This window comes from Bos mutus, chromosome 16, assembly GCF_027580195.1.
Source record: "Bos mutus isolate GX-2022 chromosome 16, NWIPB_WYAK_1.1, whole genome shotgun sequence".
NCBI classification, from domain to species: Eukaryota; Metazoa; Chordata; class Mammalia; order Artiodactyla; family Bovidae; genus Bos; species Bos mutus.
This window is the reverse complement of record NC_091632.1, coordinates 52575317-52602174: the sequence shown is the minus strand read 5'-3', so window position 1 is coordinate 52602174 and position 26858 is coordinate 52575317. Positions and strand designations below refer to the sequence as shown.

The window sequence follows — 26858 nt, the reverse complement described above, 5'->3', positions numbered from 1 at the left end:
AAATAATAGGTCCTCAAAGGAGCTGCCGGTTTTGCTGTAAAGAAATGGAGCTTGAGGGAGAGGCTGACACTAGAGGTGCAGGTTTGTCGTCAAATGTCACGTCTTAATTTTGGCAGAATCATGCGAGAGACTCCCCAGAGTGACATCCAAAGTCCTCGCCAGGTCACTGAACGTCTTAGATCTCCTCTCCTAACATACTTATTTAGTCACACTGCACTTGCAGTTTCTGACGTGTCTGAACTCTCTCCAGCTGTGGGTCTTTGTTCTTACTGTTCGTTCAGCCCAGATCACTCTTCCCACAGATATCTGCATTGGTTGTCCATTTCACTAAGAGATACCCTTTCTAACTAGTCTTTCTAAAATAGTACTACTTTCCTTCATTTTCTAACTTGTTGCCCTATGTAATTTTTCTTCACAGTACTAATTAGCACCTGTTATGCTGTGAACTAATTGTTTTTCATGTTTATTGTTTGATCATGTATCTTCTCAGTAAAACATAAGCTTTTTGAAAAATAGGGACTTGCTCACTGAACAAGTGAACAAGATAGAGCAAAATAGTTTTGTTCACTGCTCTATCTTCAGTGCCTGGGTTTTGTCAGGCATACTGTAAGGACACAATAAATATTTGTTTAATGAATGTCTAAATTTATTAAGGATAAAATTATCATAAAAAAAAAGTGTAGCACAAAGGTCTCAACATAAGGGAGCAGCTCAGTTTTAAGGAAGAGGCTCTATGAAAGATTAATGAATGGTCAGAGTTGCAGGTAAAATCAGGCTAGTCTGTGTCACAGGACCCTGGGGGAGTGCCTCATGGGTAGGGAGGCAAGTGCATCAGATGCAGCAAAGAAATGAAAATGAGAAAAACAAAAATATATCTGATGAGATTTCAGGAGACCGGTAGGAACCACAGTTTAGGTAAATGGTTAAGGAATATGTAACAAAGGCCGTTTTTGTAAATAATGGTTTTTAAAGGGAGGGAAAGGAGCATTTAGTACTTGTGCATCTTGCTCTGTATGTATATTTATTATTTGTTCACCCTGGTATGCATTGATAAGCAACTATGAAAATGAGTAGAAATGGTCACATTGATACATGGAAGCTTGAGGTATTTAAGTTGTAAATTAGAGTTAATACAATGTAAATTGATTTTTCTAATAGTGATACCTTTCCCTGGTGGCTCAGATGGTAAAGAATCTGCCTGCAGTGTGGGAGACCTGGGTTCACTTCCTGGGTTGGGAAGATCCCCTGGAGAAGGAAATGGCTACCCACTCTAGTATTCTGGCCTGGAGAATTCTGTGAAAAGAGTAACCTGGTGGGCTACAGTCCATGGGCTCGCAGAGAGTTGAACATGACTAAGCGATTTTCACTTCACTTAAACTTCAGTGCTCAAATGAAATATTTTGAAGTTTAATTTATGTTCAGTGAGTTTCATTTACTGGAATGGTCTTTGTTTTAGATATTAAAATGCACATTTTATTAAAAAACATAATTTCCTTGGACATTTTGGTACATACTTTGTGAAAAGAATCTAATATTATTTTTGAAGGAGTTTCTATTTTTGACTTTTTATTGTAAACATTTTCAGAGATACAGATAAGTAGAGAAAATAGCTTATTGAACTCTCATGACTATTGTATGCCTAACAAACAACAGAACCGAAAAAAAAACCTAGCTTGCCTAATGGTATATTAGATGTTTGCATGACTATTACAACTCTTTTAGGAAAAGCCTCTTGTTATTTTTGTTATCAAATCATTGTCCCACAATGACCACAATGTGTTTTTACCTGAAATTTCAAGTGTGCACAGGGTGTGCAGAGAACAGTTGTTCCAGAAGACTCCTGAAGTGTTTGTTTGTTTATTTGTTTAATTAGAAGCAGGATGTGGTGGACCAACAAAATTGGAATATGTTGATGGGGAAAATGTTGGCTCTAAAATGTATTATTGGTAAATGGTGATGTCTGTGGTGACCGTATTCATTAAAGAACAACGAATTAGGAGAGGTTCCCCGTAACATGTTGTGATTTCAAGTACAATTTAAATCCACAAGTAGCATTCCATGTTACAGCCAGTGTTCCATGTTACTGAGCAGTGAGGTTTATGATAATGAAAACGTCAGGATTTGATATACGTATCATAAAGTGAAAACCTCTTACAGAGTGGAATATAATGTTAGTAACCTAGTCTTATTCCTGTCTTTTATGGAATTTTGTATGTTATAAAATAAAATGTAAGAACAACTTTTTTTTTTTTTTTCCTCTTCTGTTTCCTTATGTGGAGAAAGGTTTGTTGATTCTGGGTGATAGGTAAATGATTCAGACCCAAACAGCTAGAACCATGCAGTTGGACCAGTACAAGTTTGGGAATCACTTTTTTATCATAAGTAGTTGAAAAATTTTATTAGAGCTAGCTTTATTGGTATTGCAGTATGTAACATCCAGCAGTGCAAAGATCTGGAGGCTCTGCTGCCTTCCTGGCTATGTTCTTTCCCTTCTGCTTCTCATCTGAATCCACCTTTCCCCTACATGCCTGCTTGGAGAAACGCAAAATGCCGGGACCAGTATCCTACTAAGAGTAGTTCTCATCCCTGCCCATCTCATCCCCATGGTGTGCTCAGCCAGGAGCAGACACATTGGGGCCTACCTCCCTCTCCAGACATTGTTACCAGTGAAAATTATCCTGGTTTTCTTTTTAGGAGAAAAGATGTCACACAAGGGAGAACAGTCAAGCATAGCAAGGTATGGGGAAGGCGCTGAGGAGGGAACAGCCTGGCCTTCCTTCTGCAGATGATTACCAACCTTGTTACAGGCAGTTTTCCTAAGAGTATATTCTTTCCAGATAAGAATGGAATGTGGTTTCAGACAGACCTGGGGGTAAAGCCTTATATGGGTACTTAAAACAAGCTAAACCAGCTGTGTGTTTGTGAGCAAGTTATTTAGCTAGTTTCAATCTCAATCTGCTCATTTATAATGTGGAGGATAATAACAGCTCTTAGGTTTGGCCTTCAGAGGAAATTAATATTTAGAAACCTCTAATGAGTACAGTGCCTGGCACATAGTGATCTCAGTATATATATCCTCTACTGATCTTGCTGTCTACCATGGAAGCTGCCACACCTAAGCTATTTTCCTCTTAGTGGAATGAATGAATCTCTTTAAGGTTGATGAGTCTTAATCGGGTGCTATGATTTTCTGCTCCCTGGACAGTAAAAGCTTTACATAAAAGAAAGAAATATTCTTTTCCTTCTTATAAAGAATATCTGTAATAGTATTATAATATGGGGCTTTAAAAATAAACTCTCCTTATGGTCATTATAACTCATAGTTAGCATTATTTAATTTTGTGATTCAATAATTAAATAGAATATATTATTACTCCTTTGTTTTCCACACATGCTAGTAGAATTATTTTTAAAAGAATATAGTTAGCATTTAAATGGTTAAAACCCTTGAAATAAGACCTAATCTTTGAAATAACATCTGAACAGGTGATATCCAAAAACTTTTTTTTGGTATGTATATTTTTTATATGGAATCTTGCAGTTCCTCTATTTATTTGGCTTTCAAGTTTACAGAATAATTACAGCTTTGAGTAAACTTGGTCACCTGTGGTTGATAGAACATTTGAGGTTCAGCTTATAGTTTAACTTGGTCAAGCTGGTTCTTTGAAAAGGTAAGCAAAATTAATAAAGCCTTAACCAGACTCTTTGGGAAAAGAAGGGGGAGGGCTAAAATCAATAAAATTAGAAATGAAGAAGTTATAGCAGACACCACAAAAATATAAGACAAAGGATCATAAGAGACTACTGTAAGCAACTATATGCCAGTAGAATTGAAAACCTAGAAGAAATGGACAAATTCTTAGAATGTACAATATCCTAAGACTAAACCAGGAAAAAATAAAAAATGTAAACAAACCAATTGTAAATAGGGAAATTGAAAGTGTGATTAGAAAACTCCCTACAAAAGTCCAGAACTAGATGGCCTTACAGACGACATCTGTCAGAAGAGTTAATACTTATCTTTCTGAAACTTCCAAAAAATTGCAGACCAAAAAATTGCAGAGGAAGGAACACTTTCAAACTCATTCTACGAGGCCACCATCATGTTGATAAGAAAACCAGACAAAGAGACAACAAAAAGAGAATATTGGATGCCAGTATCATTGATAAACATAGACACAGAAGTCCTCAACAAAATACTAGCAGTCTGAGTGCAACAGTGCATTAAAAGGGTGAGCAAATGGAATTTATCCCATTTATCCCATGGGTGCAAAGGTATTTCAGTATCCACAAATCAATTAGTCTGATACAGTACATCAGTAAACTGAAGAATAAATTCATATGATTATCTCAATAGATGTAGAAAAGCTTTTGACAAAATGATCCACTTATGATAAAAACTCTGAAAAGTGGGCATAGAGGGAACATACCTCACATCATACTAAGCAGTGAAAAGCTAAAAGCATTTTGTCTGTGATCAAGAACAAGAAAAGCATGTTCACTCTCGCTGCTTTTATTAACATATTTTTGGAAGTTTTAGCCACAGCAGTAAGAGAAGAAAAAGATATTAAGAGAATCCAACTTGGAGAAGAAGTAGTAAAACTGTCATTGTTTACATGTAACATGATACTATACATAGAATATCCTAAAGATGCTACCAGGAATATATTTTACTAGAGGTCATCAATTAATTCAATAAGGTTTCAGGATACAAAATCAATACTCAGAAATCTATTGCATTTCTATACAGTGAATTTAAAATAGGTAACCGTTTTTTGGGGCTCCAAAATCACTGCAGATGGTGATCGCAGCCATGAAATTAAAAGACGTGTATTCCTTGGAAGGAAAGTTATGACAAACCTAGATAGCATATTCAAAAGCAGAGGTATTACTTTGCCAATAAAGGTCCGTCTAGTCAAGGCTGTGGTTTTTCCAGTGGTCATGTATGGATGTGAGATTTGGACTGTGAAGAAAGCTGAGTGCTGAAGAATTGATGCTGTTGAACTGTGGTGTTGGAGAAGACTCTTGAGAGTCCCTTGGACTGCAAGGAGATCCAGCCAGTCCATTCTAAAGGAGATCAGTCCTGGGTGTTCATTGGAAGAACTGATGCTGAAGCTGAAACTCCAGTACTTTGGCCACCTGATGTGAAGAGTTGACTCATTGGAAAAGACTCTGATACTGGGAGGGATTGGGGGCAGAAGGAGAAGGGGACGCCAGAGGATGAGATGGCTGGATGGCATCACCGACTCGATGGACATGAGTTTGAGTGAACTCTGGGAGTTGGTGATGGACAGGGAGGCCTGGCGTGCTGCGATTCATGGGATCGCAAAGAATCAGACACGACTGAGTGACTGAACTGAACTGAACTGAACCAAAAAGGACTAGATCCTGATTGAGAGGAGATGGGGGCGACAATAGATGAAATGGTTCGATAACATCACCAACTCAATGGACCTGAGTTTGAGCAAACTCCAGGAGATAATGAAGGACAGGGAAGCCTTGTGTGCTGCAGTTCATGGGTTCACGAAGAGTTGGACACAGCTAAGGGACTGAGCAACAACAAACCATGAGGACCTACTGTGTAGGACAGGGAACTTGGCTCAATGTTCTGTAATAATCTAAATGCGAAAAGAATTTGAAAAAGAATGGATACTTGTGGGTCTAACTGAATCACTTTGCTGTATGCCTGTAACTAACACATCATTGTTAATCAACTCTAATATAAAAATTTTTTGAAAAAAAATGTCATGGGTTATGATATAATAAAAGTTAGCTACCTGACATTTTATCTAAGAATGCTTGTCTATTTCTCCATATTAAATTGCTCAGCAATCATAGATAATCATTTGGTTAATACCTTATTATACTCTCTATCCAAAATTTCTTCCTTTAAAAAAAACAACTGAATTGTTCTACCTTGAGTTAAGAATCTTTACTAAAAGGAAAATATTCTTCTAAGTATTGATTAACCAGTTTACTTATTCGCCCTCTCCCTTTTAAGAATCCTCTTTAAAAGAGTAAGTGTTTTCAGACATGCACTGTGTTCTGAAAACTTTCATGGCTTGCTTTTCTTCATTGTAGAGAGAATTGTGTGATGTGTTGATGTTTCCATATTATGGCTAACATAAGAGAACCCAGTGTTTCTACTTACCGGCTCACTTGTTTTGGTATGGTAATTTAAAGTTTGAAGTGTTTTAAGTTTGGAGTCAGCTATTTAATTACATGTGTTTATGCACAGCAGTAAACCCTGAAGTGTGGTAAAATATTCTCCTCTCCAGATGTTGACCTGTCACTTGAATATTGTGGACTGGTTCTTGGTAGCCACTTCTTTCTTTTATAGTTTCAGTCTAATGGATAATATTTAGAAGTTGGATTCATTTATAGAGTATTTAATACTGAGACCTATAACATATAGGTTTATTACTATTCTTCAAGTCCATAACTACATGTAACATTTTTGTTGAACTAGAGATCTCAAGAAGACCTGAATAAAACCTTTTTACTATTAGTGAAATATTACTTTACAATTACACAGAATTATTAAAAATAGAGCTTGGTATGTGCTGTAAGCTTGTAGAGTTTCTTACTCATTATTCTTACTGTGCCCAGAATCTTGCATAGTGATTGGCCCATAATTGGCATTTCATATATATTGTTGAGTTCATAAATACTTAGCATATTTAGCCAAAACAACTTGTGTATAACTACTTATGTCATTATATTATTATTTTAATATTTTTCCAAAACCATCTTATACGTAAATACAAATGTTTCAGTCTTTCCTAAACAATTATTTTTTACTAGTCTACTTGGGAATGGTGTTTAATCACTTCTATTATCCTTTTCATAAATTGCAGTAATTGATAACCACTTAGAATGTCATACGTAGTATTTTAAATAGCGTTTACATATATAGCCTTAAAAAGTTCTTTAGATTGTAGCATTTAAACTTCATTTAGGTGTAGTGTTGAAAATATGCTTCCTCTTAAGTTTAATTCCTCATAGTGCTTTTAAAGGTAGAAAACCTTGGGACTGAGAGAAATAATGTACTTTGCCTAGGATAGCACTGCTGATCGTGGGTGATGAGCCTGGATTTGAGTCTGGCATTCTAGTTTTCAGGTCCATTATCTTAGTTACCTTGACATCACTACAATGGAAAACATAACAGAAACGGAAACAGGTAGCCTTTAGATTGGACATTCTTTCTTTTCTTTTCTGTTCTTCCTCTCTCCCTTTACTCCTTGGTTCACTCTTGAGTTTTCCATCAGGACTGTCCCTCTTTTTAAGAATCTGTTCTGCATTCTTTACATTGAAAGCCAGTTAGTCAATTACTCAATCATCAGGCATTTACTGTGTACCCTTATGTGCTGACACTGTTGTAGATGCTTGAGGAAGAGTTGTGCACACAATTCCTAACTTTTATTCAATCCGTCTAACTGGAACATCAATTTAACATTACTTAAACATCTCTAAGATAGTACAGTAAATCATTGGCTGGAAGAATGAAAGAAATTTTATGAAGAAGGAAAGAGGAAGGAGCAAAGAGAATCAAATTGAGTCTGTACCTTATAGGCAGAGTAAGTTGGGCGAAATTGTGTGGTTCTTTATTGTTATAAATTGTATGATATCTTTGGTGTTTTAAAACTTTTGTATTTCAGACAAGTAAATTAGCACACTGATATTTTAACATTCATATTTCAGAAAGTATTTAATATTGTTATTAATTATTTAACTGTGAGATAATAGATGTTATGATCTGTCGTTTCTGCTACCTTTTTATTATTTTCCACACCACCAAGTTCTCACTTCCCTCCTTTTAGTTCCTTAGTTGATAATTGCAACCATTCCTTTGTCTTGCATCCTGTATTCTGTTTCACTTTCCTGCATTCTCAAACTTACTTAGTTAAATTATGGCTTTGCTTAAATCCGATCCTCTGTGTTCCCCATCTGTACCCATGTAGCTGAATATATCTGGGGAAAAATATGATCCCCGGTGATACTTTAAATTCCAAGAGATCTTCCTGACCAAGAAATGGAAGCCACATCTCCTGCATTGCCAGGTGGGTTCTTTACCACTAGCGCCACCTGGGAAGCCCCATTAAGTTCCATTGGACCCTTAATGCCATTTAGCAGTCATGGGTATTTATTTACCTGTCTGTCTGCTTCTAGAAGGCTGTTATATATCTTCTCTTTTCTCAAAGCCCCAGTGCATCCTCATCCAACCTAATTCTTAAGGATGGCTTTACATCCTGATTCATTGGAAAAAATGGAAGCAATGAGCAGATAATCTCTACTAGTTCCTACTTTCATCTATACCCCTAACTGCATTTGGACTCCTTTACCCAATCTTCTCCATCACTAAATTCTGTGTACTCCTGACTACAGCCAGTCCCGTACTTGTTCAGTGAATCCTTTCCCTTCTTGAGTATATAAGGAAGTTGCACCAGAAATTCTCTCCTCTTTCCTGTGTCATCGAAATTACCTTCTTGTTGATTATTACTGTCAGAATTCACTCACTTGGAAAATATTTACTGAGTGTCTGCTATATGTTAGGCACAGTTCTAGGTACTAGGAATATGTTATTAGAGCTTACATTCTAGTTGAAGAAACAAACAGTAAATAAAAAATAAGTCATCTCATAGGAACAAAGATGGAAACATGCTATGAGAAATAAAAAGTAGAGCAGGTGAGAGGGGTTGGAGAGTCCTGGGAAAAGGATACAGATTTCAGCATTGAACATCATGGTTGAGGCAGGCTTCAGGAAATGAGGGAGTTAGCTAGGGGGTTGTGTGAGGGGAAGAATACCCAGCAGAGGCACGACTAGATGAAAAACCCTAAAGGCAGAGACTGCAGTGCATTGTGGAGGAAGTGCAGGGTGGCAGGGTAGTTGGCAGAGTGACCTGAAAGACAGTACTAGGGGAAGAGGTGAGAAACTTCGGTGGGACGGGTTGGAGGTCCAGATTGTGTAGGACCCTTGCTGATCATCTAAAGGCCTTTGTCTTCTGTTGTCAGTGAATTGGAAACATTGCTTTTTTTTTTTTTTTTGCAGTTGTTCATTTTAAGGTTTCTGACTGTAGGTCTCTGCAGAGAGGGGCAGAGGAGAACTGTTCTAGGGTTTGGGGAATATTCATGTCAGAGACAATGATGGCTTGTTCCAAGATAGTGGAGGAAGTGTGAAGTGATACTAATAAATCTTGAAAGCGGAGTCAACAGGATTTCCAGAGTGAGATGTGAGAGAAGAAGGGACTTAAAGATGATCCCAAGGTTTTTGACTTGAGCAGCTGAAAGGCTGGAGGTGCCATCATCTGAGATAGAGAAAGCTACAGTTAGGAGGTTGGCAAGGGGAGCAAGAGTGGGAGAAATCAGGAGTTTAATTTTGATTGAGTTCAGATGTCTCTCAGAATACAGTTTCTATATTTAAGTAAATTATCTGACCTTTCCACATCTCTAAGTAGGAAGATCCAGTTTTATGGCACCTGGGGAGGTTTAGCATTGGGTGGTGAGAACCTGAAGTACAGTTGCATCAATGGAAAAGTAATGGTATATGCTCCCAGTATCAAAAAGGAAAGTCACCTGTGTTTTCAGTTTGAATGATGGAAAAAGTTAGGAAAGCCAGGTCTAAGAACAGATTTAGAGGGAAAGATAGTAGGTTGGGTTTTAGGTGTGGTTCCAATAATTCAACCAGCTAGAAATAACCATTGTATAGTTAGGCATGTGTATCATAAAATAGAGATCCAAGATGGAAAGAAATTTGGCTGAGACCATAAAAACTTGTTAGAAAAGAGGACAAAAAAAAAGCAGAGACCCTTGATGAATTATCTCTTTTAGTGTGAAAGGTGAAGAATTGGTCCAGTGTGATTAATGACTTCATCCTATAAAGACCCATGTAGTTGATAGTTGCTAATGATGAAACTAGCACAAAACAGATACGCACTGAGAAAACACTGTTGAGTTTGTCAACTAGAGGTAAATTAGTTTCTTTTAAGAGGAAAATGTCAGTGGACAACCCTAACCTATTCACTTGTGTTGTCCAATACCAGATGGTAGCCCACCGGACTTCTCTGTCAATGGGATTCTCTAGGCAGAATTCTTGAGTGGGTAACCATTAGGGGATCTTCCCGACCCAGGGATCGAACCTGGGTGTTCTTCATTGCAGACAGACTCTTTACTATATGAGTCACCAGAGAAGTTCAGGTGTATATGTAATAATATCAGCTAACATTTATTGAAAACTTAGTATGTGTCATACACTACACTGTTATATGTACTCATTATTAATCCCCTAATGGCTCAGACGGTAAAGAACCAATCTGCCAATGCAGGAGACCTGGGTTTGATCCCTGGGTCAAACCCGGGTCTTGGGAAGATCCCCTGGAGAAGATCCCCTGGAGAAGGGAATGGCTACCCACTCCAGTATTGTTAACTGAAGAATTCCATAGATAGAGGAGCCTGGTGGGTTATAATCCATGGGGTTGCAAAGAATCGGACATGACTGAGCAACCAACATTTTCATTATTAATCCCCACATCACTTTTATGATGTAGGTACTCTTATTGTTTACCCATTTAATACTTAAAGACCAGACAAATTAATGAACTTGTCTAAAGTTGCAGAGTTAATGGTAGGAAAAAAAGATCATATCCAGGCTCTGTAGTTTTAAAAATCCATGCTTTTAGCCACTACGCTATGCTCCTTTTCTTTGAAGTCTTCATAGATAATCCTTGACAGAAGTTACCACTCTTTGACTGACTGACCCTAGATGACTCTAGAGTTTTAGGGGGTACTTACTGTCAAAGGCTTATAATCTAGGTAGGCATAAGGACATTGTCTTAAAAATTATAATATTAGATACTCTATGCTAAGTGAAAATGAGAGCTACAATAATAAGTAATGAGAATATAGGGTGGGGAATGTAGTGATAATGTTATAAGAATATAGGCTGGGAAATGGTCAGTCTAGACTAGGTTTTTATAAAAGGCTTCATGGAAGGAGTGTAATTTGATACCTTAGAACAAGTATTCTTTTGACAATTGGATATGCCTAAGGGTAAAATAAATAGGAAACATTCTGAATAATAGTATTAGCTGGAACAATGGTGTAGATACAGGAAAGAGCAAGATGTATTTAGGGAGAGTTTCAGTTCAGTTCAGTTCAGTTGCTCAGTTGTGTCCGACTCTTTGTGACCCCATGAATTGCAGCACGCCAGGCCTCCCTGTCCATCACCAACTCCCGGAGTTCACTCAGACTCAGGTCCATCGAGTCGGTGATGCCATCCAGCCATCTCATCCTCTGTCGTCCCCTTTTCCTCCTGCCCCCAATCCCTCCCAGCATCAGAGTCTTTTCCAATGAGTCAACTCTTAGCATGAGGTGGCCAAAGTACTGGAGTTTCAGCTTTAACATCATTCTCCTTCAGAATGGACTGGTTGGATCTCCTTGCAGTCCAAGGGACTCTCAAGAGTCTTCTCCAACACCACAGTTCAAAAGCATCAATTCTTTGGCGCTCAGCTTTCTTCACAGTCCAACTCTCACATCCATACTTGACCATAGGAAAAACCATAGCCTTGACTAGACGAACCTTTGTTGGCAAAGTAATGTCTCTGCTTTTGAATATGCTATCTAGGTTGGTCATAACTTTCCTTCCAAGGAGTAAGTGTCTTTTAATTTCATGGCTGCAATCACCATCTGCAGTGATTTTGGAGCCCCCCAAAATAAAGTCTGACACTGTTTCCACTGTTTTTGCATCTATTTCCCATGAAGTGATGGGACCAGATGCCATGATCATAGTTTTCTGAATGTTGAGCTTGAAGCCAACTTTTTTACTCTCCTCTTTCACTTTCATCAAGAGGTGTTTTAGTTCCTCTTCACTTTCTGCCATAAGGGTGGTGTCATCTGCATATCTGAGGTTATTGATATTTCTCCCGGCAATCAGCTTGTGCTTCTTCCAGCCCAGCGTTTCTCATGATGCATATAAGTTAAATAAGTAGTGGGAGAGTTTAATAGTCCAATTTAGCTGGGTATGTGACCAGAATGGGCAAAGGATTAGAAAGGAATACTGAAGTCAGGTTTTGAACAACCTTGAGTGAGACCATAGAAATCTGTGAAGTTGCAGTGGTTTGTTTAGAATGGAACTCTGTAGTTCTCAACTATTTACTTGTTTAAATATAAGATTATTCAAAGAGACATTTTATTTTATTTCTAGAATGCCAGTTAATGAAAACAGAACGACCAAAGCCAAACACATTTATTATCAGATGTCTCCAGTGGACCACTGTTATAGAGAGAACATTTCACGTAGATACTCCAGAGGAAAGGTAAGAAACTCATTTTTTCTATTTTGTGAAACAGCAGCAGTCAGTCTAAAGATGTATGCGTATCTGACTTGACCACTTGTAAATATATTGGTAAAATGCAGTTCAGTTCAGTTGCTCAGTCGTGTCCAGCTCTTTGCGACCTCATAAACCACAGCACGCCAGGCCTCCCTGTCCATCACCAACTCCCGGAGTTTACCCAAATTCATGTCCATTGAGTCGGTGATGCCATCCAACCATCTCATCCTCTGTCGTCCCCTTCTCCTCCTGCCCTCAATCTTTCTCAGGATCAGGGTCTTCTCAAATGAGTCAGCTCTTCATATCAGGTGACCAAAGTATTGGAGTTTCAGCTTCAACATCAGTCCTTCCAGTGAACACCCAGGACTGATCTCCTTTAGGATGGACTGGTTGGATCTCCTTGCAGTCCAGGTGACTCTCAAGAGTCTTTTCCAACACCACAGTTCAAAAGCATCAATTCTTCAGTGCTCAGCTTTCTTTATAGTCCAACTCTCACATCCGTACATGACTATTGGAAAAACCATAGCCTTGACTAGATGGACCTTTGTTGACAAAGTAATGTCTCTGCTTTTGAATATGCTATCTAGGTTGGTCATAACTTTCCTTCCAAGGAGTAAGCATCTTTTAATTTCATGGGTGCAATCACCATCTGCAGTGATTTTGGAGCCCAAAAAAATAAAGTCAGCCACTATTTCCCATCTATTTGACATGAAGTGATGACCAGATGTCATGATCTTAGTTTTCTGAATGTTGAGCTTTAAGCCAACTTTTTCACTCTCCTCTTTCACTTTCATCAAGAGGCTCTTTAGTTCTTCTTCACTTTCTGCCATGAGGGTGGTGTCATCTGCATATCTGAGGTTATTGATATTTCTCCTGGCATCTTGATTCCAGCTTGTGCTTCTTCCAGCCCAGCATTTCTCATGATGTACTCTGCATATAAGTTAAATAAGCAGGGTGGCAATATACAGCCTTGACGTACTCCTTTTCCTATTTGGAATCAGTCTGTTGTTCCATGTCCAGTTCTAACTGTTGCTTCCTGACCTGCATACAGGTTTCTCAAGAGGCAGGTCAGGTGGTCTGGTATTCCCATCTCTTTCAGAATTTTCCACAGTTTATTGTGATCCACACAGTCTGTATTCCTTTAATTATTCTGTTTCTGGTATAATGAATAAATGACAGGCTTACAAAGATATTAAATCAAAACCTATAGAAATGCTGTAAGATATACTTTTAAACAGAAGACCGCACACTTAAAATATAAGTTAAAGAGGTCACCAAACTACATTTTAAAAATTATGTAATTGATTATGGCTATATTTGGAATTCTAGGGCTGGTGATGGCAAAAGGTTTCAAATAGCGTGCCATTATGCAAGTGGCTTCCCAGAATGTTATGCTGAGAAGGATTCTGAGATTGGGGCTACACTCAGTAAGGGAAAAACATCAGGTGTGATTGGTATTAAATGTCATCATTGGTAAAGAGAGGGATATTAGTAATTAGCACACCAACATCAGGGCTGCATGTCATCCTCCTGATCTACTATACTTGAATTCTATCTTAATATTCTTTTATCTGGTGACTCTGATACTGAGTTAAGTCCAAGAACCACAAAATAATTTTTCTACACGTTACCGTATTTGACCCAAATCAGGAACTTTGTGAAGTTAAATGTTATTAGCCTTATTTTTCCAGTGAACAAATTAGGTCCTAAGAGACTTGTTTAAAATTTAAAACAAAAAACTCTTTCTCAAATGTGGTGAAGTATATTATTTTAGTAACACTTTTTTGTCAATAAATGGTAAGTAATAAAGTATGATTGATTACTTTTGGAAATATAGAAAAGAATGAAAAATTACTCAGAATTTTAATTCGATAACCAGACTTAGGGTCTGATAATATTTTCTTCAATATACTTTCCCTCTGACCCAGTGCAGATGTGTAAAGGTCTTTGATATACATAAAATTTGATATGCCCTCCCTTCCCACATACCCCTGTCTTCCCTATGCATTGCTATATGTTGGATCCTCAGTTTTCTTATATCTCTACTCATAACCATGGTTGAGCCCATTACCTTGTACCTTTCAGATCTGGGCTTAAAATGTTACATTTCCTACAAAACCTTCTCTTATTCTTATAGATGGGGTAGGACTCCCTGCTGCATGCTTACGTATCTCCTTGTATTCTCTGTATCAAGCTTGTCTCCACTGTAATCTTTGATTGCCTTTTTCTCTCTTGATTATAACGTTCTTGACTAGCAAGTATCATATCTTCCTTGCTCATTATTTTATCTTTAGCATGTAGTTGAAGATCTGACACAATGTTTGTTGACTGGCTGAATGAATGGAACTTTTCCCATGTCAGTACATAGTCTTTGGAAATGTTATTCTTAGTGGATTGTAACATCCCACGGAAACAGTGATTGATTTTGCCATTTATGTCGGCAAAGCTGGACTTAAGCCATATCTTAATGCTTTAAAATATCTAGTTTGCCGTTCTTCCAATAATATCACAGTACTTTTTAGAAAACTAGGAATAGAAGAATAAGGAATGAACAGAACCTGAAGTTAGTAGAAAGAGACAATAAAGACTGGAGTATAAATGAATAAATTAGAGGCAAAAAAAAAAAAAAAAACTAGAAAATATCAATGAAACTAAAAGCTGGTTCCTTGAAAAGGTAAACAAAATTGAAAATCCTTTAGACAGACTCATCAAGAAAAAAAGAGAAAAGGCCAAAATAAAATTTGAAATGAAAGGGGAGACATTACAACCAAATCCACAGTAAAAGAAAGGATCATAAGAGATACTATGAACAATTTTACACCAGTAAAATGAATAACCCAGAAATTAATAGAAATGTGCAATCTGCTAAGACTAAACCAACTAGAAAGGAGTATATGAACAGACCAGTTACCAGTAATTGAAATTGAATCAGTTAAAAACAAAGTAACAAAAACAAAACCTTTCTAAGAAACCAAAGTCCAGGCCAGGTAGAAAATATTTGCAAACAATATAATCAATAAGAGCTTAATTTCCAAAATATAGAAACAACTCATATAACTCAACAACAAAGAAACAACTGTGCAATTAAAAAATGAGCAGAAGACATAAAGAGACGTTTCTCCAAAGAAGAAATACAGATGACCAATAGGCACTTGAGAAGATGCTCCGTATCACTAGAGAAATAACAAATCAAAACTACAGTGAGTTACCTCCCCCAAGTCAGAACGGCTATCATTAAAAGTGTACAAATAACAAATGCTGGAGAGGGTGTGGAGAAAAGGGAGCCCTCTTCTACTATTAGTAGGAATGTAAGTTGTTGCAGCCACTGTGGAAAACAGTATGGAGATTCCTCAGAAGTCTAAAAATAGAATTAGCATATGATATAGCAATCTCACTCCTGGGCATATATAGATACAAAACTATAATTCAAAAAGATACATACACCTCTATGTTCATAAGAGCTCTATTCAAAGTAGCTAAAACAGAAACAACTAAATGTCCATTGACACACAAATGCATAAAGAAGATGTGGTGCGGTTTTGCAATGGAATATAACTTACCCATGAAAAAGAACGAAATAATGCCATTTGCAGCAACATGGGTATAACTGGAGATTGTCATACTAAGTGAAGTAAGTCAGAAAGAGACAAATATTGTATGATATCACTTACGTGTGAAACTTAAAATATGACGCAAATGAACCTGTCTGTGAAACACATACACAATCGTGAACATGGAGAACAGCCTGTTGGTTTCCAAGGGGGACGAAGTTGGGGAAGGGATAGAGTGGGAGGTTGGGGGTAGCAGATGCCAGCTTTTATATATATAATGGCCTTGCTGTACAACGTAGAGAAGTGGGTTCAATATCCTATGATAAACTATGATGGAAAAGAATATATTAAAAAGAATGTGTATATATAAATATATATATGTATGTGTATATATATATAAAAAACTGAATCAACTTGGCTGTATGGTAATAATTAGTATTGTAAATCAGCTGTACTTCAATAAAAATATTGATCAAAAAAAGAAGAAAGAACTATAGCCCAGTATACTTGTTACTATAGTGAATGCAAAATTTCTTAACAAAATTTTGAGAAACCGGATTCAAGAAAATATGTAAAAAAGGTCATATGTTATGACTACATGGAATTTATCATATAATTCAGTTGTATTAAATCTGAAAATCATCCAACTAAATTCACTATATTAGAAAAGAGAAATGACATGGTCATTTCAACAGGTGCAGAAAAAGTGTTTGAAAAACTCCCAACACTGTTTCATAACAAACTGGTTAGGAATGGAAGGGAACTTAACAAACTGGTTAGGAATGGAAGGGAACTTCATATACTCAACTGGTTAGGAATGGAAGGGAACTTAATCAATTTGATTAAGTGTATCTACAAACAAACTACAACTTTATATAATATTCAGAGGTAAAAGACTTGATACTTTCTCCCTTAAGATCTGGAACAAAATAAGAATGTCTGCTCTCACCACTTTTATCTAATATTGTACTGATGGTCTGCTCTAGACCATTACAGGGCAAAGAAATAAAAGGGAAACACACTGAAAAGGAGGAAGTAAATTACTCTCCTTTATGGACCATGTGGTTGCATGTGTGGAATATCCAAAAAAATAAAAGCTATTAGAACTAGTAAATGAATTTATTAAGGCTATAGAACATATGGTCATCATACCAAAAGCAATTATATTTCCAAATACTAACCAAAAAATTTGAAAAAAAAAAACTTAAACCTCCACAGTAGCATAAAAAAATACTTAGAAATAAATTTAGTTTGTGGTTTGCAAGACATTTTCACAGAAATTTACAAACACTGCATTGGATAATTAAAGATCTAAATAAATGGAGAGCTATACCATGTTCATGGATTAGAAGACTTAATTTATTAAGGTACCAGTTTCCTCCAGATTGATCTATAGATTTAATGTAGTTCCACTTAGAATTCTAGCAAAGTTTGTCTTATGAAATCTACAGACTGATTTTATACAAATTGTATATGGAAGTGCATGATCCTTTATCTGATAGCACAACTGTCAAAAGTAAAAGCCTCATATTACTGCTCTGATATCCTATTATTTAAGCTACAAACTGCCTATCAGTTTTTTTAAAAGAAACTTACCTATGATCTGGGAATAGATTTTGCCTTTGAAAAGTTTTTCGAACTTTTTTAAAAATTTATTTTAATTGGGGGAAAATTGCTTTACAATGTTGTGTTGGTTTCTGCTGTCCAACAACACACATCAGCCATAATTATATCACCTCCCTCTATTGGACCTTAATAGAGAAACTGAGTATGTCAGTGATGGACTTACAGATGTGTACAGATAATTAAGATTTAATCATACTTTTAAATAATTTTTACTGTTTTCTTACAATCATCATCTCCTCCTCCTCCTCTTCTTCTTCTTCTTTTTAGCTCCAAATAAATGCTAGTATTGATAAAAACTTTAGGCCTGTAATGTAAAATACTTCTAGGATCAAATTCATCTTCGAGTTATGGTGGGGGATATGCACTATTTTGAAATAGACTTTGTGTTGACTTTATACTTTATAGAAGAGAAATATTTGCATCATTTACAATTCTTTATTAATGGGAATTTTTTTCTTGTTTCTATAGGGAAGAATGGACAGAAGCTATCCAGGCTGTAGCAGACAGACTCCAGAGGCAAGAAGAAGAGAGAATGAATTGTAGTCCAACTTCACAAATTGATAATATAGGAGAGGAAGAGATGGATGCTTCTACAACCCATCATAAAAGAAAGGTAGAAAAGAACATTTATTCCCCTCTTCAGCACAACATTTATGTGTGTGGAAGAAAGATGTCAACAATTGCCATTTGCAGAAATCGTTAGCCAGTTATCTTATGATATGCCATTTCGTTGGTGTGAATGGATTTTAATCAGGTGGATCTTAAACCTGTCATTGTTTAAAACCACATAATTGAAACATCACTTTATTTCAGTGTTTCAGCAATTAGCACTGAATGCTGAAAGGGCTTGTTAGGATGCGGTAACTGATGTGCCATCATACTACTTTATAATTTGCATTTTTCCCTTACTGTTTTTAATACTATTTTAGAAACTTGGAAATAAAATGTTTTCCCTAATGATTTGGTCTTTTTCCATTTGGCATTCTGTGTTCTCCTGAAAGCAGAAGCTTGAATGGCTCTGTGAACTTCCTGCTTGGTGCCCCAGCCTTACTAATATCAGCAGAAAAGTGAGCAATCTTGGAAATTATAGCTTTTTATTTTAATGGCTGCTTCTAAGCCAGTGAGGGAAAGAGACTTTTCCTACCCTCAGTGCTCTAGAATAATAAACACCAATGTATGTATCTAAGGGAATTGTAAATTGTGTCTTTCATTACTATAGAATATTGAAAAGCATCTTCCTATGCAAAAAGGGGTATTTTAAGATTAAGGGTATAAGTGTTCAAAATAGATGAACATGCCATTTTTTTATGTTAGAATATATTTATTATATTAGATTTTAAATTAATCTTCAGGTTGAAAAATGCTAATTCTTAGGATAATTATCCATGTAATTTTGTATTGGCACAGTGGTTAAGAACTCTTTGGTGTTAGTCTGCCTGAGTTCAAATCTCTTTTTCCTATGTGCTAAAGATGTGAAGGTAGGCTTTGCAATTACAATTTAGATTTAGTTAATTACCCTTTCCTTATCTGAAATTTCTCTTCTAATTAGAATTACATTCTATGCTTGATCTTAACCAAATGTCTGAGAACCCTGTGTAACTTCCTTGAAGACTTATCCTCTACTTGTTAGCTGACCTGTATCCCTCTTTTCTTTTGAGTCTCCTTATCTACCCTGTGCCCTTGTTCCTTAGTTATTGCCAAGAGAAAAACACAGTCTAGCTTTACCTCCTTCTCAGAGAGAAAGTTCTTTTGCTCATGTATGTTCACATGTACACAATTAATTTGAAATTTGACTGTGCTCATAAATTTAAAGTCATATCCTGATTATTCTCATCTTTTGAGTAATAAACTACTTCATTCAATAGCAAACTATATCAGCTGTATAATTTCTTAGTAACAAAGATTAATAATAAGATGTTGTCTAAATAGCTAGAGGTTGAAATTGGGACTTTTATAACACTCTTAACTAGAAATACTGTTAGTGGTGTAAAAATTTTGGAAATGAAAGGGGAAATTTATAGAACTTTGAATGAAGAGAGGCAAACATTTTGAATGATACAAGAATGGAAAAGAATGGAAAATACTACTTTTTCTGTTAAGGCTGGTTGTAAATGATTTTTTAAGCATAATACATTTTCCTGTTTTCAGTTACCAGTGTCGATTGTCTTAGGGTTTCTCACTTTTACTAGTTATCACTTGTAAGCATTTATTATATGCTTATTTCATGCTAGGCTCTGAGCTGTACTTCCGTATGTATTATCTCATTTGATCCTTTTAGGAATCATACAAGGATAGGCACTGTTACTATTCCATTTCACACTTGAGTCATCTGATATTTAGAGAAGTTAAATATCTTGTTCAAGTATGTAGTGACTTTACACACTATGCAACTTCAGTGTGCAGTCTGCTTTTTATTGATTCACATATCTTGAGCTTCTGCAACCTCTATATTGTTATAACATAATCAAGCTATATTAGAAAGAAGATTATATAGACAGCCTCTCATTTTGTACTTTGTTTCTTGAAATAGTATGTTGTATTGTTGCTTTTACACAGTGGTTAGATATTAGTTAATTTCATTTTGTATTAGAGCACTTTTGGAAAAATCAGTCGAGTTTCAATATTATAGAATACTGGTGGAAAGGGAAACTTTTGTTGTCCTACTGCTTGTGTTCAAGTCCTGGATCTGCCATGTGTATTATTGTGGGGGAAGTTTCTTAATTCTTCTGTCCTTTAGTTTCTTCATCTATAAAAGGGATGTAACAGTGGTATTTACCTCATAGAGTTGTGAGGATTAAAAATATAGTTGGGAGTATATGTAAATTGTTTATATACTAAATGCTATTAGCTAGTATTAGATAGTATTTTACTTTATCCACATAAGGATAATTAAACATTCACATATTTTTGAAACAGAGTCTCTTAGAATTTTCTTGTTGAAACTAAGTCTCCAAAATGAAAAACTGATAGAAGTATTATTTTGAATTTTGGAATGGGGTCCATCTTCTTGTTTGGCCTGTATCTTATTTCCTTGTAATTTTAATACTTCATTTAAAATGAAATGATATAGAATAGTTTGAAATAACAGAGTACAGAAAAGAACATTTGTACCACTAACTACCTGTGCTAGAACAATCCTAATAACTTGGTTCAAAAGGGTGAAATATTACTATCACTTCCTTAGGATAAATGACTCTAAAACTACAGTTGACACTTGGACAACACAGAGGCTTGGTGAGCCCACCCTCTGTACAGTTAAGAATCTGCCTTTAATTTATAGTTGACCCTCTGTGTCTGGGTTCTTCTCAGTCTGTGGTTCCTCTGAAGCAGCAGTACCTCCATATCCACAGTTGCTTTGTATCTGTCTGTGGTGGTGCATCTGAGGATTCAATCAATAGTGGATCAAAAAAAAAATCGATTGAAAAAAATCCACAAATCAGTGGGCCCATGCAGCCCAAACCCATACTGATTTGGCAACTGTTTGGTTTGGCAACTGGTTTGGTCAAGAGGCAACTGTGTATCCTTTGTGAGTGTTACTTATAAGAAGACTTGTGTACATTCAGATTATTTTTAATTTTAGGTTGTAAACCCAAATATTCTGTGATAAGAATATCCTTCTCATAATTTACGGAATACATTTTCTTTGTTCACTTTTTGACAGGTGGATACTAGGAGGAAGAGAATAGCTACTGATAATGATAGCTATGCTGAGAATTGTCCTGACTGTTCCCTCTTGTTTGGGTCAGACAGATGGTTATTTTCCTTAGTGGTAGAGTATTGCCATAGTATCTGCTCTTCTGATTGAAACTCTTGCAGAGGGAAAGGAAAGATAATGGTGGTAGAGAGAAGAGGCAATAGCCTTGCAACCAGATTCAAGTGCTGATCTTTGTTTAAATTAAAAGATGATGTTTCAAAGGAATTTAATTAGAAAACTCAGAAATGTCTAACCTTGGTCTGCCAAGCTGCCACTATCTGGACCCTGTTATGTATGTAAAGGGCCACAGTAAAAGAATTAATAGCCAAATGGAAATACAATTTTTGGTTAGTTTTTAAGTGATCAGTATAGACTTCTCTGGACATAGTTGGTTATCATCTCATGACCTAGGAAGTATAATCAGTAAAGTATAATTCAGTTCAGTTCAGTCACTGAGTAGTCTGTGACTCTTTGCGACCCTATGGACTGCAGTACTAAAGTATAATTAGTACCTCCTATATTCCCATTATGTCTGATTCCAGTTCTTGGAATTTTATTATTTAATGTCCGACTACCATAACTCATAGCAATCACTAGCATACAGAGAAGGAGAGAAAGAAAAGAATAGACCTGAAATCAAGTCATTTCTCACTTCCTGCCTAGAGGGAGGAGCTGTGTTGTAGAAATTGACTTGATAAGATTAGTGCTTCCCCTTACCTTGGGGAAAACGCACTAGAGGAATGGAGGAGAGATGTGGGCAGAGAGGTTTACTTCTTGAAAGACTTCTTTTCACTCCTGGGACCTTATTTGGTGTATCTCTTACATTGTAAATGTATATGGAATTGATCTTTTGGGCCAAACTTGCTAAAACATGAGTCTTTTAGCCTAAAACAGCCACACTGATATGTTACAGAGATTATGTACAGGAAAGAGTATAATTCTGTAAAAATATTTCCTAATAAATTCTTAGGTTTGGGTTTTGGAAGATTACTTTTCTATGGATTATCTAATGCTCTTATTAAAAATTTTTTTATTGAAGTATTTTTATAAAAGTTTCAGCTATTAAAATTTTTTTTTAATTGGAGTATAGTTGATATACAAAATTATGTTAGTTGATTTACAATATTGTGTTGGTTTCCCCTTTGGTAACCATAGTTTGTTTTCTGTCTGTAAAGAATTCGTTTGTACTGGTTTTTAAATTTCCACATATAAATGATATTTATTGTCTTTCTCTATCTGAATTACTTCACTTCACTTCTCTAGGTCCATTCATGTTGCTGCAAATAGCTTTATTTCATTCTTTTCTATGGCTGAGTAATATTTAGTTGTATGTATGTGTGTGTGTGTGTATACATATACACATATATACGTGTACATATATATGTATGTACATATGTACACACATATGTACATATACACATATATACATAAACACACATTTGTTGTTTTACTTGCTAAATTGTGTCCAACTCTTTTGCGACCTCATGGATTGTATAGCCTGCTAGGCTCCTCTGTCCATTGGATTTTCCAAGCAGGAATACTGGAATGGGTTGCCATTTCCTACTCCAGGGGATCCTCCTGACCCAGAGATCAAACCCATGTCTCTGGTGTGTCCTGTGTTGGGAGGCAGATTCTTTACCATTGAGCTACCTGGGAAGACCAGATATTAATACATACCACATATATATCCATTCATGTGTTGATGGACACTTAGATTTCTTCCATATTTTTGCTGTTGTAAATAGTATGTCATGCTCTTAATTTTAAATAAAATCTTATTGTATCTTTGCCCTTAACACTATCCAAAAAAGGAAAATAAGTTGCATTTTATTTGCAAAGAATAGATAATCACTGTGTATGCTGCACTGAAGATGAGCATTTGCTATCATGGATACTTCTTAATTTTTCTAAAGTTTTATCAAACTGGATCTGATACAACCTAGATATCTTTGAGAGATGAGTAGATACAGAAGTTGTGGTACATATATACAATGGAATATTTTTCAGCCGTAAAAAGGAACACATTTGAATCAGTCCTAATGAGGTGGATGAACCTAGAGTCTATTATACAGAGTGAGGTAAGTCAGAAAGAGAAAAACAGATTTTGTATATTAACACATATACATGGAATCTAGAAACATGGTATGATGAGCTATTGGCAGGGCAGTAGTAGAGACGCAGGCATAGAGAACAGACTTGTGGACATAGCGGGGGAAGGAGAGGGTGGGATGAATTGAGAGGGTAGCGTGGAAACGTATACATTACCATATGCAAAATTAGATAACCAGTGGAAATGTGCTGTACGATGCAGGGAGCTCAAATCAGGTGCTCTATGACAACCTGTAGGGGTAGGAGCGGGGAGGGAGTTGCAGGAGGGAGGGGACATATGCATACCCACGACTGATTCATGTTGATGTCTGGCAGAGACCAACACATTATTGTAAAGCAATTATCCTCCAATTACAAAGAAATTTTAAAAAAAGCTAAGAATTAAAAAAAAAAAAAAACCCTAAAAAAGAGATATGATAAATGTTTCTGATTTAATCATATAGAATGCTTTGTTAGACACGTAAATTTCCATGTGAATTCTTCTTTTAAAAAAGATTGACAAACTGACAGAAGCTGTGAAATTTAGTGTTAAAGCTGTCATCCCTCTTTTAACCTCCTTGTCCCTCAGAATTACAGTCCTTAAAGAAGGTAGTACTGTTTCATTAATGTATATTGCTTTTCAGGTGAAAATGTCATAAAGCAGTTTATAAATTCTTTTCTAATCTTTATCCCCAGAATTCAGTTTCAGTTTATATGATATTTAGTATTTAATAATGGAACACAGTATCATTTTCCAGTATTTTTAGATATAAAGTGAGAGAAGGTACTATTCAGATGAAGCTTTGAGCAATAACGTAACATATGGCTTAGTTACAAGACGTGGATCAAAAACCACCATTTGATTGCTGTGATTTATGTCAGAGAATGTTCTGCCTGTTTTCCTCCCTAGAGTTTTATAGTATGCAGTCTTACATTTAGGTCTTTAATCTATTTTGACTATATTGTTGTGTATAGTTTTAGTGAATATTCTAATTTTGTTGTTTTACCTGTAGCTGTCTGGTTTTCCTGGCACCACTTACTGAAGAGACTGTCTTTTCTCCATTGTATAGTCTTGCCTCCTTTATAATAGATTAAATGACCATAGGTACATGGCTTTATCGCTGGACTTTTTATCCAGTTCCATTGATCTGTGTTTCTGTTTTTGTGACAGCACCCTACTGTTTTAATGACTATAGCATTGCAATATAGTCTGATGTCTCAGCTTCCGATTCCTCTAGTGTCATTGTCTTTCTCTGGATTGTTTTTGGCCATTTAGGGTCTTTTGTGTTTCCATACAAATTAAAATAATAATAATAAATATCCCCTCACTTTCAGTCTGTATGTGTCTCTAGGTCTGAAGTGGATCTCTTGTAGACAGCGTATATTTGGGTCTTGGTTTTGTATCCATTTAGCCTGTCTGTGACTTTTGGTTGGAGTATTTAATCCATTTACATTTAAGGCAATTATGGATATGTGAGTTCCTATAGCCATTTTATTTGTTGTTTTGGATTTGTTGTTTTTTTCTGATTTGGTGATACTGAATTCTCTTACTTTTGCTTTTCTGTAAAGCTTTTGATTTCTCTGTCAAATGTAAATGAGAGCCTTGCTGAATATTCTTTTTTCTTTCATCACTTTAAGTGTATCGTAACTTAAAGAAGTATCATATGTAAAGAAGTATCATAACACTTAAAGAAATATCATATGTAAAGAAGTATCATAACACTTCTTTCTGGCCTGCAGAGTTTCTGCTAGAAAATCAGCTGATAACTTTATGAGGATTCTCGTGTATGCTATTTGTTGGGTTTCCTTTATGGCTTTTAATGTTTATTTGTCTTTAATTTTTGTCAGTTTGATTAATGTGTCTGAGTGTGTTCCTCCTTGGGTTCACCTTGTACAGGATTGTCTGTGATTCCTAGCCAAGTGACTGTTTCTTTTTTCATGTTAGGGAAGTTTTTAGCTATAATCTCTTTGAATTCTTCAAATATTTTCTCAGGCCCTTTCTCTGTTTCTTGTCCTACTGGGACTCCTATAACTGAATGTTAGTGCATTTAATACTGTCCCAGAGGTCTCTGATGCTGCCATTTCTTTTCATTCGTTTTTCTTTGTTCTGTGGTAGTGATTTCCACCACTGTGTCTTCCACCTCACTTTTGTTCTTCAGCCTCAGTTATTCTGCTGCTGCTTCCTTCTAGTGTCTTTTTCATTTTAGTTATTGTATTGTTCACCTCCATTTGTTTGCTCTTTAAATCGTCTAGCTCCTCATTAAACATTTTATGTATCTTCTCAATTTGTGCCCCCAACTCTTTTTTGAGATTTTGGATCATCTTTCCTATCATTAATCTCAATTCTTCTTCATGTCGATTTTCTGTCTCCTGTTCAGTTAGTTGCTCTTGTGGGTTTTTATCTTGGTTCTTTGTTTGCAGCACATTTCTCTATTGTCTCATTTTGTCTTTCTGTGTTTGTGGTCTCCGTTCCATAGGCCACAAGGCCATAGTTCCTCCTCTTTCTGACGTCTTCTTCCTGGTGAGAATGTAGGTCCACGGGCTTGTGTAGGCTTCCTAGCGAGTGGGATTGGTGCCTTCCTTCTCGTAGGTGGAGCTGGGCCTTGTGCCTCTGATGGACAGGGCTGTGTCAAGGGGTGTGTTTTGATGTGGCCGTGAGCTCAGTATGCATTAGGCCGTCTGTCCTGGTGGTTGTGTGGCCTGAGGCTTTGCAGCTCTGGAGCTTGCAGGTTGTTGGATGGGGCCGAGTCTTGGTGCGAAAACACGGACCTCCAGGAGATCTCATATTGATTGACACTCCCTGAGACTTCTGTTACCAGTGTTCTTTCCCTCACAGTGAGCAACAGTTGACCTTCACCTACTCAGGAGTCTCTCTAAGACCCATAGGTGGGTTTAATCCAGGTTTCCATGGAGCTATCACTTTGTGCTGGGTGCCAGCATGCATGAGACCTTGTGTACATCCTCCAAGATGTTTCCCCCAGCCCAGTGGAGCTCCTGCACTCAAACGCTGCTGGCCTTGAAGGCTAAATGCTCTGGGTGTTCTTCTGTCCAACACCATACCCTCAGATTGTCTTGGAGGGCTGTTTAGCGTGGTAACATCTCTGAGTAGCCTCTGTGGGTTTAATGCTTTTTTGTGTGAGGGTTGTTTTGAGTAGACAGCTGCCACTTCTTTTCTCTGTTGGCCATTATCACATTGATAGGAGTCTGACTGATGTTTTGGTGACCAGAGCCTGCACTGGGTATGAGCAGGGCCTCCTCATTGCTCTGTGATTGTCACTGCCCTGTCAGAGATGGGATCTGCTTCCTAGTTGTTGGTGTAGAGGACCCCAGATCTGTTCCTTAGCTTTTGTGTTTATGATCTGCAGTGCAAGGTAGGGGGGATTGGAGCACTCATGCTGGAAGGGAAGACACTGTAGCTGTTCACCTGTGAGTGTGCTCTGTTGTGTCACCTGTCACCCTTGTGCCAGCTCTCAGATTACACTGTTGGTGGCACTGCTCTCGACCACACCTCAACTGTGGGTATGCCATCTGTTGGCCCTGGTGTCTCTAAGATTGTTTTCACCAGGCCACCAG

General features: G+C 36.7%; 1 protein-coding gene across 5 annotated transcripts in view; it reads left to right on the top strand.

Annotated features, from left to right (window-relative positions):
* Positions 1-26858, top strand: part of AKT3 (AKT serine/threonine kinase 3) — a 282206-nt gene that overhangs the window by 157735 nt on the left and 97613 nt on the right. For all 5 annotated transcript variants that reach the window (XR_011467308.1, XM_070385355.1, XM_070385356.1 and 2 more), the window contains 2 exons: positions 12200-12311; positions 17972-18116. Coding sequence is in view for 4 of the 5 variants with exons in the window: in XM_070385356.1 (XP_070241457.1) it covers positions 12200-12311; positions 17972-18116 (257 nt within the window). In the remaining variant the exon portion in view is untranslated. The remainder of the gene's footprint in view (positions 1-12199; positions 12312-17971; positions 18117-26858) is intronic.